This window comes from Coregonus clupeaformis, chromosome 20 (assembly GCF_020615455.1).
Source record: "Coregonus clupeaformis isolate EN_2021a chromosome 20, ASM2061545v1, whole genome shotgun sequence".
NCBI lineage: Eukaryota > Metazoa > Chordata > Actinopteri > Salmoniformes > Salmonidae > Coregonus > Coregonus clupeaformis.
The window spans coordinates 22305545-22325093 of NC_059211.1; the positions used below are offsets into that span (position 1 = coordinate 22305545).

At 46.6% G+C, this 19549-nt stretch overlaps 1 protein-coding gene across 6 annotated transcripts in view; it reads left to right on the top strand.

Annotated features, from left to right (window-relative positions):
- The window catches only part of hps3 (HPS3 biogenesis of lysosomal organelles complex 2 subunit 1), a 44331-nt gene extending 25126 nt beyond the window's left edge, over positions 1-19205 (top strand). Inside the window, exons 6-19 of one of the 6 annotated variants that reach the window (XM_045205389.1) lie at positions 1209-1398; positions 1894-1975; positions 4572-4726; positions 8651-8752; positions 10815-10923; positions 11220-11473; positions 11768-11945; positions 12083-12316; positions 12572-12757; positions 12912-13106; positions 14776-14883; positions 15029-15235; positions 15567-15657; positions 18269-19205. In XM_045205389.1, the coding sequence (XP_045061324.1) occupies positions 1209-1398; positions 1894-1975; positions 4572-4726; positions 8651-8752; positions 10815-10923; positions 11220-11473; positions 11768-11945; positions 12083-12316; positions 12572-12757; positions 12912-13106; positions 14776-14883; positions 15029-15235; positions 15567-15657; positions 18269-18393 (2216 nt within the window). In that variant the 3' untranslated portion in view covers positions 18394-19205. Of the gene's footprint in view, positions 1-1208; positions 1399-1893; positions 1976-4571; positions 4727-8650; positions 8753-10814; positions 10924-11219; positions 11474-11767; positions 11946-12082; positions 12317-12571; positions 12758-12861; positions 13107-13242; positions 13348-14775; positions 14884-15028; positions 15236-15566; positions 15658-18268 lie in introns of those variants that run through there. The other 5 variants (XM_045205391.1, XM_041840596.2, XM_045205390.1 and 2 more) reach the window with 5 other exon arrangements.
- Positions 19206-19549: the final 344 nt, after the last annotated feature.

Genomic DNA, 19549 nt, shown 5'->3' on the forward strand with positions numbered 1-19549 from the left:
TCCACCTGCACTGATCTGTCTCATATCTCGCAAAGGGTAATGGATAGCTCGAAAGTTGTTTGTACTGTCTAACATTTCAAAAGTCTTACCTAGTTGACATTGCTGAACTCCATTTCTGCCTCAACTTTTTAATTAATCCAACCTAAAACAATAAATATGTCAATTTAACTAAGGGTTATTGTGCTTCAATGAGCAGTATTTCTAATGTTTGACAATGGGCACGAATGCTAGCATAAATTTGTCCAACATTAACATTAGCTTGCTAACGTTAGCTGAAACGATGCTGCTAACCAACCAACCAGCTACCTACTTAGTGCTGCACACACAATGTTGAATCTTCCAACAAAAGCTAGCTAGCAAGCTACTGTAGTTAGCTAGTAGTGCTAATTATGCTCACATTATTATGAGTTTTCATGAAGCCGCTGTTCATGAGTTAGCTGCTATGTTCAGGTGACCCAACGATAGGATTGCGGAGAAACATGCTGATCTATGGACCAATTTCTGTTAAGTCAGTTCTTCTTAGTTGTGGGGCTGCATGTCTACAACTTCAGGGTAATTTAAACAGGCTAAGCAAGCTTTTTATGTCAGTGAAGGAAGAGCTAGCTGACTAGCTAGCTAACTGTGTCAGTAAGCTAACTAGCTACAACAGTTAGCTACACAGCTGATCAAGACACTGCACTGGCGACTAACGTCCTGGCACAGAATTTGTACCGGAGATAACCACCGGTTAGTTTTTAATTTTCTCACAATTGCAAATTATTAAATCACTGTCACAACGTTTTGTAGTAATTTAGATAGCTAGTTATTCTGCCTATTTCATGGAGAGTCATATGAGAGCGCAGTGATATCAGAAATTAGGGACTATGTTTTCATTTTCTGAATGGCGGATGGTCAATATTCAAATTTGATTATCAGTTTCACGCCCTACAAGACAGATGGGTTGAGGGACGAGCATCGCGGAGGCGTGACACCATCTGACGTGAGACAATGTAGCTAACATGGCGGCCATAGAATGTTGTAGTGTCATGTAAATGCATCATAATGCAGAAACCTCAATGTCCCTACTCTAAATACATGTCTCTTTCCCTACCTATGGAACTAACATGTAGTGTAAATACATAGGTATGAGGGACACTTAAAGTAAAGTAGGAGCACCTTTCACGTCTCATCCCTCTCTGTTCCATTGGTCTCCTCTCTCTGACAACCAGGTAACCAGGAAGTGTGTGTGGAGGGGGGTAGAGGGGTGGAGCCGACGTGTGTGTTCTGTTTCTTCTCGCTGCCCAAGACGGGCTACTTGTACAGCGTGAGGGGCGGGGTTCAGATGGTCTCAGCCTATCAGTATCCAGAGAAGGCCCAGCAGGCCGTCCTCACTGACCTCTTCCTCCACATCATCACAAAGTAAGGACAGGACAGGGCGGGGCATCTAGAGACGGTAAAGGAAATCCATGACACTGGTAGTCTTATCTAACTTAGGGCCCTGTGTTTTTAGACTTAGGTGATACCCCGGTATATGGTATAAACAGTATATTTCGAAATATCGACTGTGATTTTCAATACCATAAAAAAAAAACGTGGTATTTTTTTGGGTTGGTTGGTATACCCCAGTATGGTACAGAAACTGTATGACCGTATGAAAATCTGGATACCGCCCAACCCTACTGTGTTTGCGCAATCATGTGACATAGCAAGATTTTATCTTTATATTTGAAGCCTGATCCAGAAATGAGAATTCCACCTAAAATGAAAGCAATTTTCTGAGGACGGTGCTGGACCATCTGACATGAAAAGAAAAGGGGACAGTTTGATGAAAAAGCTTTAAATAAAGGTGAAAATCCAGGCGTGTCACATGATCTCACAAAACACAGGGCCCTAATTTATACCTGTGTTTGTCAGGAATGCTCTCCAGTGCTTCTCCGTGAGGTGTACAGCAGTGGCAGCCAGAGCTGAGGACCCTTACATCGACACCACAATGAAGGTGAGGATCACCCCACTGCCCTTAGCTAATGGAAGACAGATCGACCCACGGCCGGACCCCTAGGGAGCGCTTTATAGATCTGAGGACTGGAAAAACGTTTAGCTATCCGTCAGGCTTGGTGGAATTTTCACCATATCTACCCCTATGCCTTGGACATCTTCGTTATTGATCTTAAGGATGCTTTGACTGAGGCTTACATTTACATTACATTTTAGTCATTTAGCAGACGCTCTTATCCAGAGCGACTTACAGGAGCAATTAGGGTTAAGTGCCTTGCTCAAGGGCACATTTACGTCATTTAGCAGACGCTCTTATCCAGACCGACTTACAAATTGGTGCATTCACCCTATAGCCAGTGGGATAACCACTTTACAATTATTATTATTTTTTTTGGGGGGGGTAGAAGGATAACTTTATCCTATCCCAGGTATTCCTTAAAGAGGTGGGGTTTCAAATGTCTCCGGAAGGTGGTGAGTGACTCCGCTGTCCTGGCGTCGTGAGGGAGCTTGTTCCACCATTGGGGTGCCAGAGCAGCGAACAGTTTTGACTGGGCTGAGCGGGAACTATGCTTCCGCAGAGGAAGGGGAGCCAGCAGGCCAGAGGTGGATGAACGCAATGCCCTCGTTTGGGTGTAGGGACTGATCAGAGGCTGAAGGTACGGAGGTGCCGTTCCCCTCACTGCTCCATAGGCAAGCACCATGGTCTTGTAACGGATGCGAGCTTCAACTGGAAGCCAGTGGAGTGTGCGGAGGAGCGGGGTGACGTGAGAGAACTTGGGAAGGTTGAACACCAGACGGGCTGCGGCATTCTGGATGAGTTGTAGGGGTTTAATGGCACAGGCAGGGAGGCCAGCCAACAGCGAGTTGCAGTAATCCAGACGGGAGATGACAAGTGCCTGGATTAGGACCTGTGCCGCTTCCTGTGTAAGGCAGGGTCGTACTCTCCGAATGTTGTAGAGCATGAACCTGCAGGATCGGGTCACCGCCTTGATGTTAGCGGAGAACGACAGGGTGTTGTCCAGGGTCACGCCAAGGCTCTTCGCACTCTGGGAGGAGGACACAACGGAGTTGTCAACCGTGATGGCGAGATCATGGAACGGGCAGTCCTTCCCCGGGAGGAAGAGCAGCTCCGTCTTGCCAGGGTTCAGCTTGAGGTGGTGATCCGTCATCCATACTGATATGTCTGCCAGACATGCAGAGATGCGATTCGCCACCTGGTTATCAGAAGGGGGAAAGGATAAGATTAGTTGTGTATCGTCAGCGTAGCAATGATAGGAGAGGCCATGTGAGGATATGACAGAGCCAAGTGACTTGGTGTATAGGGAGAATAGGAGAGGGCCTAGAACTGAGCCCTGGGGGACACCAGTGGTGAGAGCACGTGGTGCGGAGACAGCTTCTCGCCACGCCACTTGGTAGGAGCGACCGGTCAGGTAGGACGCAATCCAGGAGTGAGCCGCGCCGGAGATGCCCAGCTCGGAGAGGGTGGAGAGGAGGATCTGATGGTTCACAGTATCAAAGGCAGCAGACAGGTCTAGAAGGACAAGAGCAGAGGAGAGAGAGTTAGCTTTAGCAGTGCGGAGAGCCTCCGTGACACAGAGAAGAGCAGTCTCAGTTGAATGACCAGTCCTGAAACCTGACTGGTTTGGATCAAGAAGGTCATTCTGAGAGAGATAGCAAGAGAGTTGGCTAAAGACGGCACGCTCAATAGTTTTGGAAAGAAAAGAAAGAAGGGATACTGGTCTGTAGTTGTTGACATCAGTGGGATCGAGTGTTGGTTTTTTGAGAAGGGGTGCAACTCTCGCTCTCTTGAAGACGGAAGGGACATAGCCAGCGGTCAAGGATGAGTTGATCAGCGAGGTGAGGTAGGGGAGAAGGTCACCGGAGATGGTCTGGAGAAGAGAGGCTTCCCCTCTTGTGTGTGATTGGGTTGTGCCTCGATTGGCCCTGCTACACAATAAGACAGGAAGTCGTTAGAGTGGACCAGAGCTTCTCCATAAATACAGATAGCTGTCTGCTTGGCTCAGGTCACTGCGTTACATTCACAAAGATGTTGGAGGTTGAAAGGGCTCAAAATGGCAACCACTTGCACAGTTGCATCTGGTCACAAGAGTCCCGTTGTTTTGCGCAGTGTGTGTCTATGCATGCATGCATGCATGCATGCGTGTCCAACAGTGACACAGTGGAATCTGAGCAGCACCTTGTTAGACAGGGCAGCAGTGTCTCTCTGGAATGGTAATGGAGAGGCTAAATGGAATCTTAGTGCTCTACAGTCATGTGATTGGTCTGCACATGCTGGGAGGCCCAATTCGATTTAATGTGGAATCTTCATTGTGCGTGGCTACTTACTGCCCCTCCCGTCAGTTTCCCAGAGTAAGACCTTAATATCTGCAAGAAACGGTTCTCAATGGATATCCACTTGACATGTAACAGCAATGTGATTTTATTTTTAATCAATCCCAAAGATACAAGAGTGTAATTGTTAGGTAATAACAATGTCATTACAATTTCACCAACTTAACAACCACCAGGTAATAAAAGACGCTCAAGTGTAACTGCCGTGTGTGTGTGTGTGTGTGTGTGTGTGTGTGTGTGTGCAGGCCTGTCCTCCCATCACCATGGAGATGTGTGCTCTGCGAATGCAGCTGTTCATTGGTCTGAAAGCTCTGTGTCATTACCGTCACTACATCGTTCTGCTGACCGCTGCAGATGTGGAGACCAGGGAGGACACAGAGAGGACCGCACGCAGGGTCACGTAGGTCTCTCACTCACTCATACTTAGTCACTGTAGTCATAGCTAGAGCCACACTTGATGAGAAAGGAAATATACCTTTGCAATTGACTCCAATCAAACTAAATACTGCTTCAAAATCGGACCAATTCCAATTTAGGCAATGCTATAGATTTACAGTGAGGAGGGAAAAAAGTATTTGATCCCCTGCTGATTTTGTACGTTTGCCCACTGACAAAGAAATGATCAGTCTATAATTTTAATGGTAGGTTTATTTGAACAGTGAGAGACAGAATAACAACAACAAAATCCAGAAAAATGCATGTCAAAAATGGTATAAATTGATTTGCATTTTAATGAGGGAAATAGGTATTTGACCCCCTCTCAATCAGAAAGATTTCTGGCTCCCAGGTGTCTTTTATACAGGTAACGAGCTGAGATTAGGAGCACACTCTTAAAGGGAGTGCTCCTAATCTCAGCTTGTTACCTGTATAAAAGACACCTGTCCACAGAAGCAATCAATCAATCAGATTCCAAACTCTCCACCATGGCCAAGACCAAAGAGCTCTCCAAGGATGTTAGGGACAAGATTGTAGACCTACACAAGGCTGGAATGGGCTACAAGACCATCGCCAAGCAGCTTGAAGAGAAGGTGACAACAGTTGGTGCGATTATTTGCAAATGGAAGAAACACAAAAGAACTGTCAATCTCCCTCGGCCTGGGGCTCCATGCAAGATCTCACCTCGTGGAGTTGCAATGATCATGAGAACGGTGAGGAATCAGCCCCCAACTACACGGGAGGATCTTGTCAATGATCTCAAGGCAGCTGGGACCATAGTAACCAAGAAAACAATTGGTAACACACTACGCCGTGAAGGACTGAAATCCTGCAGCGCCCGCAAGGTCCCCCTGCTCAAGAAAGCACATATACAGGCCCGTCTGAAGTTTGCCAATGAACATCTGAATGATTCAGAGGAGAACTGGGTGAAAGTGTTGTGGTCAGATGAGACCAAAATTGAGCTCTTTGGCATCAACTCAACTCGCCATATTCGGAGGAGGAGGAATGCTGCCTATGACCCCAAGAACACCATGCCCACCGTCAAACATGGAGGTGGAAACATTATGCTTTGGGGGTGTTTTTCTGCTAAGGGAACAGGACAACTTCACTGCATCAAAGGGACGATGGACGGGGCCATGTACCGTCAAATCTTGGGTAAGAACCTCCTTCCCTCAGCCAGGGCATTGAAAATGGGTCGTGGATGGGTATTCCAGCATGACAATGACCCAAAACACACGGCCAAGGCAACAAAGGAGTGGCTCAAGAAGAAGCACATTAAGGTCCTGGAGTGGCCTAGCCAGTCTCCAGACCTGAATCCCATAGAAAATCTGTGGAGGGAGCTGAAGGTTCGAGTTGCCAAACGTCAGCCTCGAAACCTTAATGACTTGGAGAAGATCTGCAAAGAGGAGTGGGACAAAATCCCTCCTGGGATGTGTGCAAACCTGGTGGCCAACTACAAGAAACGTCTGACCTCTGTGATTGCCAACAAGGGTTTTGCCACCAAGTACTAAGTCATGTTTTGCAGAGGGGTCAAATACTTATTTCCCTCATTAAAATGCAAATCAATTTATAACATTTTTGACATGCGTTTTTCTGGATTTTTTTGTTGTTATTCTGTCTCTCACTGTTCAAATAAACCTACCATTTAAAATGATAAACTGATCATGTCTTTTTCAGTGGGCAAACGTACAAAATCAGCAGGGGATCAAATACTTTTTTCCCTCACTGTATGGTTAGACATCTGATCTAGGGTTGGGTGATGATATTGTATTTTTAAGGTATACTGGTTAATGCGGCAAATTATTTTTTTATTTAATTATATTTTGATACCATCTACAGTTGAAGTCGGAAGTTTACATACACTTAGGTTGGAGTCATTAAAACTCGTTTTTCAACCACTCCACAAATTTCTCGTTAACAAACTATAGTTTTGGCAAGTCGGTTAGGACATCTACTTTGTGCATGACGCAAGTAATTTTTCCAACAATTGTTTACAGACAGATTATTTCACTTATAATTCACTGTATCACAATTCCAGTGGGTCAGAAGTTTACATACACGAAGTTGACTGTGCCTTTAAACAGCTTGGAAAATTCCAGAAAATGATGTCATGGCTTTAGAAGCTTCTGATAGGCTAATTGACATAATTTGAGTCAATTGGAGGTGTACCTGTGGATGTATTTCAAGGCCTACCTTCAAACTCAGTGCCTCTTTGCTTGACATCATGGGAAAATCAAAATAAATCAGCCAAGAACTCAGAAAGAAAATGGTAGACCTCCACAAGTCTGGTTCATCCTTGTCCTTGGGAGCAATTTCCAAATGCCTGAAGGTACCACGTTCATCTGTTCAAACAATAGTATGCAAGTATAAACACCATGGGACCACGCAGCCGTCATACCGCTCAGGAAGGAGACCCGTTCGGTGTCCTAGAGATGAACGTACTTTGGTGCAAATCAATCCCAGAACAACAGCAAAGGACCTTGTGAAGATGCTGGAGGAAACGGGTACAAAAGTATCTATATCCACAGTAAAACGAGTCCTATATCGACATAACCTGAAAGGCCGCTCAGCAAGGAGGAAGCCACTGCTCCAAAACCGCCATAAAAAAGCCAGACTACGGTTTGCAACTGCACATGGGGACAAAGATCGTACTTTTTGGAGAAATGTCCTCTGGTCTGATGAAACAAAAATAGAACTGTTTGGCCATAATGACCATCGTTATGTTTGGAGGAAAAAGGGGGCGCTTGCAAGCCGAATAACACCATCCCAACCGTGAAGCACGGGGGTGGCAGCATCATGCTGTGGGGGTGCTTTGCTGCAGGAGGGACTGGTGCACTTCACAAAATAGATGGCATCATGAGGAAGGAAAATTATGTGCATATATTGAAGCAACATCTCAAGACATCAGTCAGGAAGTTAAAGCTTGGTCGCAAATGGGTCTTCCAAATGGACAATGACCCCAAGCATACTTCCAAAGTTGTGGCAAAATGGCTTAAGGACAACAAAGTCAAGGTATTGGAGTGGCCATCACAAAGCCCTGACCTCAATCCTATAAAAAATGTGTGGGCAGAACTGAAAAAGCGTGTGCGAGCAAGGAGGCCTACATACCTGACTCAGTTACACCAGCTCTGTCAGGAGGAATGGACCAAAATTCACCCAACTGATTGTGGGAAGCTTGTGGAAGGCTACCCGAAACGTTTGACCCAAGTTAAACAATTTAAAGGCAATGCTACCAAATACTAATTGAGTGCAACTTCTGACCCACTGGGAATGTGATGAAAGAAATAAAAACTGAAATAAATCACTCTCTACTATTATTCTGACATTTCACATTCTTAAAATAAAGTGGTGATCCTAACTGACCTAAGACAGGGAATTTTTACTAGGATTGGATGTCAGGAATTGTGAAAAACTGAGTTTAAATGTATTTGGCTGAGGTGTATGATAACTTCCGACTTCAACTGTATATTCTATATTTATATTTTAATACAGTGATAAATAATTGAAAAGTTTTACAAATTGGACTACTTCACTGTCAGTTTTGGTTTAGTATAAAACAATTAGAATGGGGAAAGACCATTAAAACCACATATAATGTTTAGGGTCGTGCACTACACATAAAACATATTAAGAACTTCTTATATTATTCCGAAACACAAAATACCGGTAAACCGTCAAAAATGTGAAAGAATATTGTATCTTACTGTGTAGCACAAGTAAAGCAGTGTTCAGTCAATACACACACCCATCATTTATTAAGCACTGAAACTACACTTTATTTCTTCACATTTGTGTTCAAAAGATTGCATTGTTAATTTATAGGATTTTAAATATATATATCTGAATCTCCCCTCTTGTGCTTCAATTGTGCCTGTAACTCTTATTGTAGAGATTACAAAGATCACAAAATCCTTAGGGGGATTTTCCTAGCAGTAGGTATAAAGCCTTCCACCACGCCGGCTCTGGAGAGCTTTCTGGCTCACTCCTTCCTGTAAGTCTCCTGGCCACTTGATGGTGTCCACCCGGAATATCCCCCAAACCCCAACCCCACTAAAACAATATCACCCTGTGTGTCTAGTCACTAACTGATGGACTAAACAGTACATCATATCAGTGTGATGATATCACCTACTGTACATAATATCATGTCATTCATGTAGTGGTCCTATGTAGCTCAGTTGTTAGAGCATGGCGGTTCGATTCCCGGGACCACCGGTATGTAAACTGTATGCAAGGATGACTCTAAGTCGCATTTGGATAAAAGCGTCTGCTAAGTGGCATATATTATGTACAGTGAGCATTAATGTTTGAAAACCCAGTACGCCTGATTAGACTAGAGCATGATGGCTCCAGATAGAAACCCAGTACGCCTGATTAGACTAGAGCATGATGGCTCCAGAGGTTGGAAGACCCCATGACCAGTAGAAACACCCCATGACCGGTAGAAACACCACGTGACCAGTAGAAACACCCCATGACCGGTAGAAACACCACGTGACCAGTAGAAACACCCCATGACCAGTAGAAACACCCCGTGACCAGTAGAAACACCCCATGACCAGTAGAAACACCCCATGACCGGTAGAAACACCACGTGACCAGTAGAAACACCCCATGACCAGTAGAAACACCACGTGACCAGTAGAAACACCCCATGATCAGTAGAAACACCCCGTGACCAGTAGAAACACCCCGTGACCGGTAGAAACACCCCATGACCAGTAGAAACACCCCGTGATCAGTAGAAACACCCCGTGATCAGTAGAAACACCCAGTGACCGGTAGAAACACCCCATGACCAGTAGAAACACCCCATGACCAGTAGAAACACCACGTGACCAGTAGAAACACCCCATGACCGGTAGAAACACCCCATGACCAGTAGAAACACCCCATGACCGGTAGAAACACCACGTGACCAGTAGAAACACCCCATAACCGGTAGAAACACCACGTGATCAGTAGAAACACCCCATGACCAGTAGAAACACCCCATGACCAGTAGAAACACCCCATAACCGGTAGAAACACCCCGTGACCGGTAGAAACACCATTCCTCCACGAAGCTGACCCTTTATCCAAATCTTCCACACACATTTACACACAGGGGCTTTGTTATCACATGAGATTGCTTGGCACCGCAGCGTTTCACTGGCTAATAGCATCAAGTCTGTTATTAACTGTTACTGCTACAGGCTGAACTGGATAGGTAACCGATAGAACACACACACACACACACACACACACACACACACACACATACACACACACACCCACACACACCCACACACATACACACACACATACACACACACATACACACACACACACACACACACACACACACACACACACACACACACACACACACACACACACACACACACACACACACACACACACACATACATACACACACATACATACATACACACACACACACACACACACACACACACAATATACACACACACACAATATGTTCCGCACATGAGTCAGCAGGCCTTGTGTGTTAACATGTGGAGTCGTGAATAAAAGCATGCAACATGTCTGATTCGCATTAACCCCCAAAACCCCTGCCCTCAATAACATCCTCTGGTGATTGGTAGGTAGTCAGACCAACCTTTTTAGGGAGAAGTGCTAGCACTGGCTTTGCTGATAGCTGCTTTGTTGAGGAATTGTTTTGCTTACTATGACTATGCTATGTGGTTGTCTCACCTAGCCCCCTTCAGATGAATGCACTAACTGTAAGTCGCTCTGGATAAGAGCGTCTGCTAAATGACTCACATGTAAATGTGAACTGGAACTGAAACTAAATGTTTGCTAGTCTTTGAGCTCATAGGTTTGTGGCATTCATGTGAGCTCCAATTGAGCTACACACTTAAACTTAAACTTAGCATTCTGCATGGTCCAGACCAGGGGCTACTGTAACCGTTTGAGCTTGATGTTATGGGAGCTGAGCTGTAGTTTCTGACCTCCTAGAAGCTGTAATGTCAGCCATCTGTGGCCATTATGGAGATGAGCTGACTGTACTTCCTGCTTCTCTGGCCCAGGAACAGGAAGTCGTCCTTCACCAAGCCCCAGAATCCCAGTGAGATGGGTCATGGCTGGAACCTGTACGTGGTCAACACCGTCCCCCCACTCCAGCTCTACAACGAGATGGTACCGCACCCTGATAACATGTCAACAAAAACCTTAACGTTATGACACCTTACCTAATTTTATCATAATGTTTTATTTGGCCTGTGTTGGTTGTGCTGAACCTTGCATTCAGCAATCATTTATACTGTTTAACCTTGCATTCAGCAATCATTTATACTGTTTAACCATGTATTCAACAATAATTTATAGTGTTTAACCATGCATTCAACAATAATTTATAGTGTTTAACCATGCATTCAACAATCATTTATACTGTTTAACCATGCATTCAACAATGAACCTTTTCTCTGGGCTAGGTGGAGTACAGTAAGAAGTATGAGGAGACCAACCCTCTGTCTCAGAGCTGTCTGCACCTGCTCAGTGAAGCCCACCTCCTCCTGAGAGCCACGCTCCTGGACCCCCGGGTGGGAAACCCTGTAGAGCGGCCTCTGACCACTGGTCAGAACCTAGCCCAGGCCATGAGATCTACAACAACAGGGACCACAGACCGAGAGGAGCTGCAGCAAGCCTTCCTGGAGAGCTGCGCCCAGTTAGGAGACTGCTTCAGCAGGTCAGTGGGGTCGGGGGGTCACATTAACATCAAGGTTGATTGATTCATATGTTAGTTGATTGATATGTTAGTTGATTGATTTCTTAGTTGGTTTACTTAATATAAAGTGCGACCATCCCTTCCACTGGTCCTCTGTAGCTCAGCTGGTAGAGCACGGCGCTTGTAACGCCAAGGTAGTGGGTTCGATCCCCGGGACCACCCCTACACAAAAATGTATGCACGCATGACTGTAAGTCGCTTTGGATAAAAGCGTCTGCTAAATGGCATATTATTTATTATTATTATTATGTGTAGGTTTGATAAGCGTGACTGCCACCTGGCCCTGCCCTACTATAAGATGTCAGGCCTGTCTGTGACCGAGGTGATCTTCAGGAACAGGGGTCTGTCTAACAGCCTCTGTGGCTACGGGAAAGGCTTCCTCTTCTTCCTCAAACACTCCCTCTGTGAGGAGACCCTGGAGCAGCTCACTGAGGTGACTTACACCAGTCCTCGGAGACCAACAGCCATTCCACATACTTGTTCAATTCCAACACTAGCACATCTGATTCAATAGCCACACTGTAGATATTCCGTGGTGTCTGTGTGTGTGTGTGTGTGTGTGTGTTGTAGGAGACAGCCAACGAGGTGCTGGATATCTTCGGTGCGGCCGAGCCGTCCCAGCTCCCCCATGTCATAGCCAGCCCCTCCATGGTTAGAGCTAGCCCTGACTGTGGCCTGGCCCACCTAGAGCGCCTGGAGGCCATCGGAGCCCCCTCCGTACCCCTCACCTTGTCCAAGGCTGCCCTGGCCCTCCGCATGGGAGACCTGCAGCTCTACAGGCAACACATGGACCGACACACAGAGGTCTGATCATGTTTGTGTGTCGTGGTGGGGGAAGGAGCGTGTGTGTGTGTGTGTGTGTGTGTGTGTGTGTGTGTGTGTGTGTGTGTGTGTGTGTGTGTGTGTGTGTGTGTGTGTGTGTGTGTGTGTGTGTGTGTGTGTGTGTGTATCGTGGTGGGGGAAGGAGCGTGTGTGTGTGTATCGTGGTGGGGGAAGGAGCGTGTGTGTGTGTGTGTGTGTGTGTGTGTGAACAGTGTATCTGCTCTATGCCCCCTCCAGATGCTGCAGGTGTATGGGTTCATTGAGGAAGCCAAGCTGCTGTTGCATGGCAGAGGGGACGGGGTGGTGCCCACTCTCCTGGCACGCCACCTCAGAGACAGCCAGGACGGCCTGCTGGTGGCAGCCATGGTGGCGCTGCACGAGAACGACAAGGTCAAACTGGACGAGGCTAACCTCTTCTTCCAGGTTAGGGGTTACAGTGTGTGTGTGTCATTCCTATAGAATTTCCTCCAGGATTCGATTCCAAAATGTGACAATATGTAATGCGTTTCATTGTGAATGTATTGAAGTGTGTGCGTGCGTGTGGTTGTGTGTGTGTGTGTGTGTGTGTGTTCTGTAGGAGCTGTGTTGGGACGTGTCGGGGCCCCAGGGAGGCCCTCAGCTGCTGGTTGACTTCTGGGAGGCCCTGCTGATGGCCTCGTCACAGGAAGCTGTCATCCAGGAGCTGCTGTTCCGCCTCACCACTGTCTACATCGACCGCATCACACGCCGAGACGGCCACGGATTCAAACCGCTCAAAAGCGCAGACGACCTGGTGTGTTTGTGTGTCTGTAGTGTGTTCTTCTCAGTAAGGTGTGATGTTCCCTAGGGATGGAGCCTAGGAGGTAGTGGAGAGGTTGTCCGTCTGTCTGTCTGTCCGTCTGTCTGTCTGTCTGTCTGTCTGTCTGTAGATCAACTGGTGTTCTCACTACGGCGTGTTGTATCCCTGGCAGAGCATATGAGCGGAGTGGAGCGGTGAGAATCTCAGCTCCTCGCTCACGGAGCTGTTCACCCCTCCGCTCCCCCCGCTCAAAGCCACATCAGGCCAGTCCGCTCATTGTCGCTCAGCGCTCAACGCAGTTTGCATCGCGCTCCACTCAAATCGCCCCCCGCTCACTCCAAAAAAGGAACAAAATCTGCATGTATTTCACTTTTAGCTTAAACCACAGCCTTACTTTATCTCCCCAAATTTGTTGCATACAGACTCATCTCGGATTATCCATTCTGTCTTGAAACGGGATCTAACACTGACGCTAAAATGAGATGTTAATCAGTATAGTATATTCCATAGCGAATTGACACGTTGTTTGCCAATGTTTCTGCAAAAGCAGCGATGCCCATTGGAAGTGCAGCGTGAGTGTAATCGGTGAGCAGGGATTTGATTTCTGTGACAGCAGGGAGGATCATCCCCAGGTTCCCCAGCTCCTTCTGCATTTTGTCTGTGAGGTCTGCTAGTGGTGTCAGCACACTGACAAGGTGCGTCAGCTGCCGTACTTGATTCAGGGTGATGTTAGCAACATTAGACTTGAGTTTGTTTTACCATAACGGGTCTTTTTGGAACAACCGGATGAACGACTGAATCATCCGCAGCTGGCTGCTCCATCGAATGGCGCAGGCATTTGTGAGGCGGACACCTAATTGGTCGGTTTCCTCTGTGCTCTTGCGTACACTTTTCACCAGGTGCCCGACTTTCACTAACAGCCTATTAATGTTGTCGTGCTTGTTAACGGCGTTTTTGATCGCCAGCTGAAGCATGTGAATGGGGCATCTCAGATGTAAATTTGACAAAGTAAAGTACTGATTTATCATAGTTTCTTGGGGGAGTGTAGCCCGGTTGAGCTGCGCTGGCGAAGTGTTGCATCCCTTCGCGTTCTCCTTTACTCAGCGGTTCATAGTCCATGAAAATCATTTTAAAAAATGCTACATCCAGCTCTCTTTTTCTCTCCCTTGTTATGGTTGGGCCTTTGCGTGCAGTGAATAAACTTTTGAATTCCTCAACCCTTTTCTCTTGTTGCTGCTGCTGCTCCTCTCGCTCTATAAAATACAAATTCATGGACGACACAAATTAAATTAAACAGATGGATTCTGGGTCAGGCTTGAGCATGCTTCAGACTCGTGGTGTGAGCGAGCGAAATTGGAGCGGGACATAGGGCGACGCTCCGTCCTTTTAAAAATGCCGCTCTGCGCTCTGTTCAAAATCCGTCCGCTCACGCTCCACTCCGCTCATATGCTCTGATCCCTGGGTGACTGTTTCTGTGTTGTAGATCAACTGGTGTTCTCACTACGGCGTGTTGTATCCCTGGGTGACTGTTTCTGTGTTGTAGATCAACTGGTGTTCTCACTACGGCGTGTTGTATCCCTGGGTGACTGTTTCTGTGTTGTAGATCAACTGGTGTTCTCACTACGGCGTGTTGTATCCCTGGGTGACTGTTTCTGTGTTGTAGATCAACTGGTGTTCTCACTACGGCGTGTTGTATCCCTGGGTCAGCATCCTAACTCCAGCTCACTTCAACGTCATTCCAGATGACCAAGAGGACCTCCACAAACTACAGGTCAGTCTCGCTACATCATTCGCGTGCTATTTATCAATCAGACATGGAATCAATCAACCAACCAATCAACTTGTAAAATAAAGCTTTTTTTTTTACCCTTACATGTAAATGTACCACTATGCTGAACAAACAATGACCCATCCAGTCCCTGCTGTGCGGCCCCACCCTGGACGTGTCGTCCATCCTGCCCCTGTTGGAGCAGCTGCCAGACGGGGACAACGCGGGGCTCAGTGTGCACGTGCTCTGTGCCACCAAGCTGGGCCGCCACGAGAGCTCCATGGAGAGGCTGCTGGACCGCTGTCCTCAGGCCATCATCCCTTACGCTAACCACGAGCTGCAGAACAACAAAATGGTGGGTACTCTGTAACTGTCATCCTTCTGTGAAACATGCCCCAACTCCTCTAACCCGACTGTTGAACTTACACCGTGCGCGTACTTGCACAACCTTACATCCTCATAACCTCTAGCCTCCATCCTACGCTCTGAATACTAAGGGCTGGATTCAATCCGTAGCGCGGAAGGTCTGCGTAATAGCGCAATTTTAAAGGTCATTTCAGATTGAGAAAACATACGCTGCGTTTACAGTGAATGCAGTCTCCGCGAAAACACGGGAACATTGCCTTTTTTATTTCAATGGTTCTATAGTGTAGCTCTTTCTAATGGATTCATGTGTTTTCGTTCAGGCTCTGTGGTGGCAGAAGCTGTTCCCTGAGCTGTGTGAGAGAACCAGAGCAACACGGGGCGAGAACGCCATCCTACTGTCTGCACTCAAAGGTACACTCACGGTCAAACTACACTGTCACCGTCGCGTCTCCGTAACGTGAACTGCAGTTTAACAACTCACTGTGATCTATGAGACATGCTATACCGGACGCGAAAGCAGTTTGTCGTCTGCGAAGCGAGGCTCGCTTGAATCAGTGTAGTTTTACGCTTCCAGTCTATTTTCCTCGCCAGCGTTGCATAGCTGTAGCTACACAGAAAATAAGCACATAATATCACATATAAATTCACAAATAATCTCAATAATCATAAAACTAAGTAGGAAAATAGCAAAAATCACCCTGCACACATTGAAAGGTTTGGTATTGCATTTTAGGCTTCTGTAAAAAAAATAAAAAATCTAAACGCTGATATAACTACTTAAAATCATTTTAATTACAACAAACATGCAAATATCCTCCCATTACGAGATGTGTGGCCGAAATGTAGGCGGGGCATTTCCATTCTATCAGCATATCACAAGAAGCAGATTTTGGACGCTCTCGTGATGAGGGAGATGACGGGACGCTCTCGTGATGAGGGAGATGACGGGACGCTCTCGTGATGAGGGAGATGACGGGACGCTCTCGTGATGAGGGAGATGACGGGACGCTCTCGTGATGAGGGAGATGACGGGGCGCTCTCGTGATGAGGGAGATGACGGGCGCTCTCGTGATGAGGGAGATGACGGGACGCTCTCGTGATGAGGGAGATGACGGGACGCTCCGTGATGAGGGAGATGACGGACGCTCGTGATGAGGGAGATGACGGGACGCTCTCGTGATGAGGGAGATGACGGGACGCTCTCGTGATGAGGGAGATGACGGGACGCTCTCGTGATGAGGGAGATGACGGGACGCTCTCGTGATGAGGGAGATGACGGGACGCTCTCGTGATGAGGGAGATGACGGGACGCTCGTGATGAGGGAGTTGACGGGACGCTCTCGTGATGAGGGAGATGACGGGACGCTCTCGTGATGAGGGAGATGACGGGACGCTCTCGTGATGAGGGGGATGACGGGACGCTCTCGTGATGAGGGGGATTACGGGACGCTCTCGTGATGAGGGGGATTAAGGGACGCTCTCGTGATGAGGGGGATTACGGGACGCTCTCGTGATGAGGGGGATTACGGGACGCTCTCGTGATGAGGGAGATGATGGGGAGCTCTCGTGATGAGGGGGTTTACGGGACGCTCTCGTGATGAGGGAGATGACGGGGAGCTCTCGTGATGAGGGAGATGACGGGACGCTCTCGTGATGAGGGGTATTACGGGACGCTCTCGTGATGAGGGAAATGACGGGGCGCTCTCGTGATGAGGAAGATGACGGGACGCTCTCGTCACGGTGTCAGTATAGTTTCACCGTTAGACTCTAGCCTGTGTTTCAAGCATAGGGTTTAACTCCAGAATGTCACCTCCTTTGCTGTGGTTAAAGGGGCAATTTGCAGTTCAAACAATAACAAAGTATACCCCACCACTGTTTTGGGTAACATGCTTAGGGATGGGGCTGGATAAGTATAACCAGTCTCAAATGATTAGAGTTATGGATGCAAGGACTGACCATCCATGATATCAACATTTTAGAGTTTTAAATATGTTTTGAGGCTATACAGTGTTTGTTAACAATGACATTGTTTACAAACAGTGGAGTAAAACAAGCTTATATTTTGGGTTCTGATTGGTTACAACAGTTGAACTAAGATCATGTGGTTTATAGATGTAATACACTGAACCAAAATATAAACAACATGTAAAGTGTTGGTTTCATGAGCTGAAATAAAAGATCCCAGAAATGTTCCATAAGCACAAAAAAGCTTATTTCTCTCAAATGTTGTGCACAAATTTGTTTACATCCCTGTTAGTGAGCATTTCTCATTTGCCAAGATAATCCATACACCTGACAGGTGTGGCATATCAAGAAGCTGATTAAACAGCATGATCATTACACAGGTGCACCTTGTGCTGGGGACAATAAAAGGCCACTCTAAAATGTGCAGTTTTATCACACAACACAATACCACAATTGGCATGCTGACTGCAGGAATGTCCACCAGAGCTTTTGCCAGAGAATGTAATGTTAATTTCTCTACCATAAGCCGCCTCCAACATCGTTTTAGAGAATTTGGCAGTACGTCCAACTGGCCTCACAACCGCAGACCACGTGTAACCACCCCAGCCCAGGACCTCCACATCTGGCTTCTTCACCTATAGGATCGTTAAAGACCAGCCACCCCGGACAGCTGATGAAACTGAGGAGTATTTCTGTCTGTAATAAATCCCTTTTGTGGGGAGAAACTAATTCTGATTGACTGGGCCTGGCTCCCAGGCATATGCCCTCCCAGGCTCAGCCATGGCTGCGTCCCTGCCCAGTCATGTGAAATCCATAGATTAGGGCCTAATGAATTTATTTCAATTGACTGATTTCCTTAAATGAACCGTAACTCCGTAAAATCGTTGAAATTGTTGCATGTTGGGTTTATTTTTGTTCAGTATAGATTCTTCAAGAATCATTGGATTAATATAATTCATTTAAAAGTATAAAAATGTATGTATAGTATCAATTGCAGATTGCCCCTTCAATATTCAGAGAGTTTCGGCCATAACATCTGCATTTTCCCTGACAACAGAAACGCTGGTGGTGGTTGCCATGGAGCTGAACCCCCTGGAGTTCCTGGGCCTGTTGCCTGACGACGGGACGGCCCACTTCTTCCTGCCTCACCTGCTGGAGTGCAGCCAGAGAAACGGGCCGTAGAATTACAATTAGTAGAACAGACATACAGTAGCTCTGAAAGACACTGTTTTATTTCCTGCTCCATCCAATAGGGCAGATTAGTAGAATTTGACATGTTTGCCTACGTAGAACCGGTTAGTTAGTGTCCATTTTCAGCACACATTCCAAATGGTACGCCCAGTACAGCAACTGATGCACCTGCAACGGACCACTGGTTTGAATGGAAGTGTCCCTTCTACTGATTCTATTTCTATGGAGGATCCTAAACATGGACCGTGCTGGACAATCAACCACTTACAGATTGTAGTGAGCTTCTCAAAACACTACTACTGTAGAGTCTTATGAAAACGGTACCCATACAAAACCACCGTCTGTAGTCCTATTAGTCAAATGAATGTGAACAGAGAATTTTGCTGTGCAGAGATATGATTATTTTCTGATTTAATAAGGAAATCCTGATTTTTCTGACCTCACTTTTTCTATTTCTGTTAGGAAGTATTGACGTCACGTTGCTAGTCATACCCTGAGGGTACAAGTCCTCTTCTGTGTGGACTTGTGGACACCCCTGAATCACTGTGAGACCTTTTCTTTATTACTGAGTATTAGGAACTGGATGTTGACTTATACACTGGACTGGTCTGGTTTTTCTGGTGTTCATTGGGTGAAGAGATAGGAAAAGGTGGTTGAATAACGTGGAAGGAAGGAAGCTTGTCTGAAAGCTGTGACCTCACTACTGTGAAACCCGGTGTTCATTCTATTCCCAGTGTTGAAATGTTTTGCTTTGATCGTTTTATTTCTTTTTTCGCTGCCTTAATAAATGCTCTCTAAAAACATTTCATGTTGGTTCTGCTCCTTTCACAAACACATTAGCAATATATTGAAGTATACACTCGCTGGCCAGTTTATTAGGTACACCTATCTAATACCGTGTCGGACCCCCCTTTGCTTCCAGAACAGCCTGAATTCTTCGGGGCATGGATTCGACATGTCGGAAAGGTTCCACGGGGATGTTGGTCCATGCTGACGAGATGGCATCACACAGTTGTTGCAGATTGGACGGCGGTATACCTCCGCCACCAGCCTGTACCGTTGACACCAGGCAAGATTGGTCCATGGACTCATGCTGCTTACGCCAAATCCTGACTGCCATCAGCATGACGCAACAGGAACCGGGATT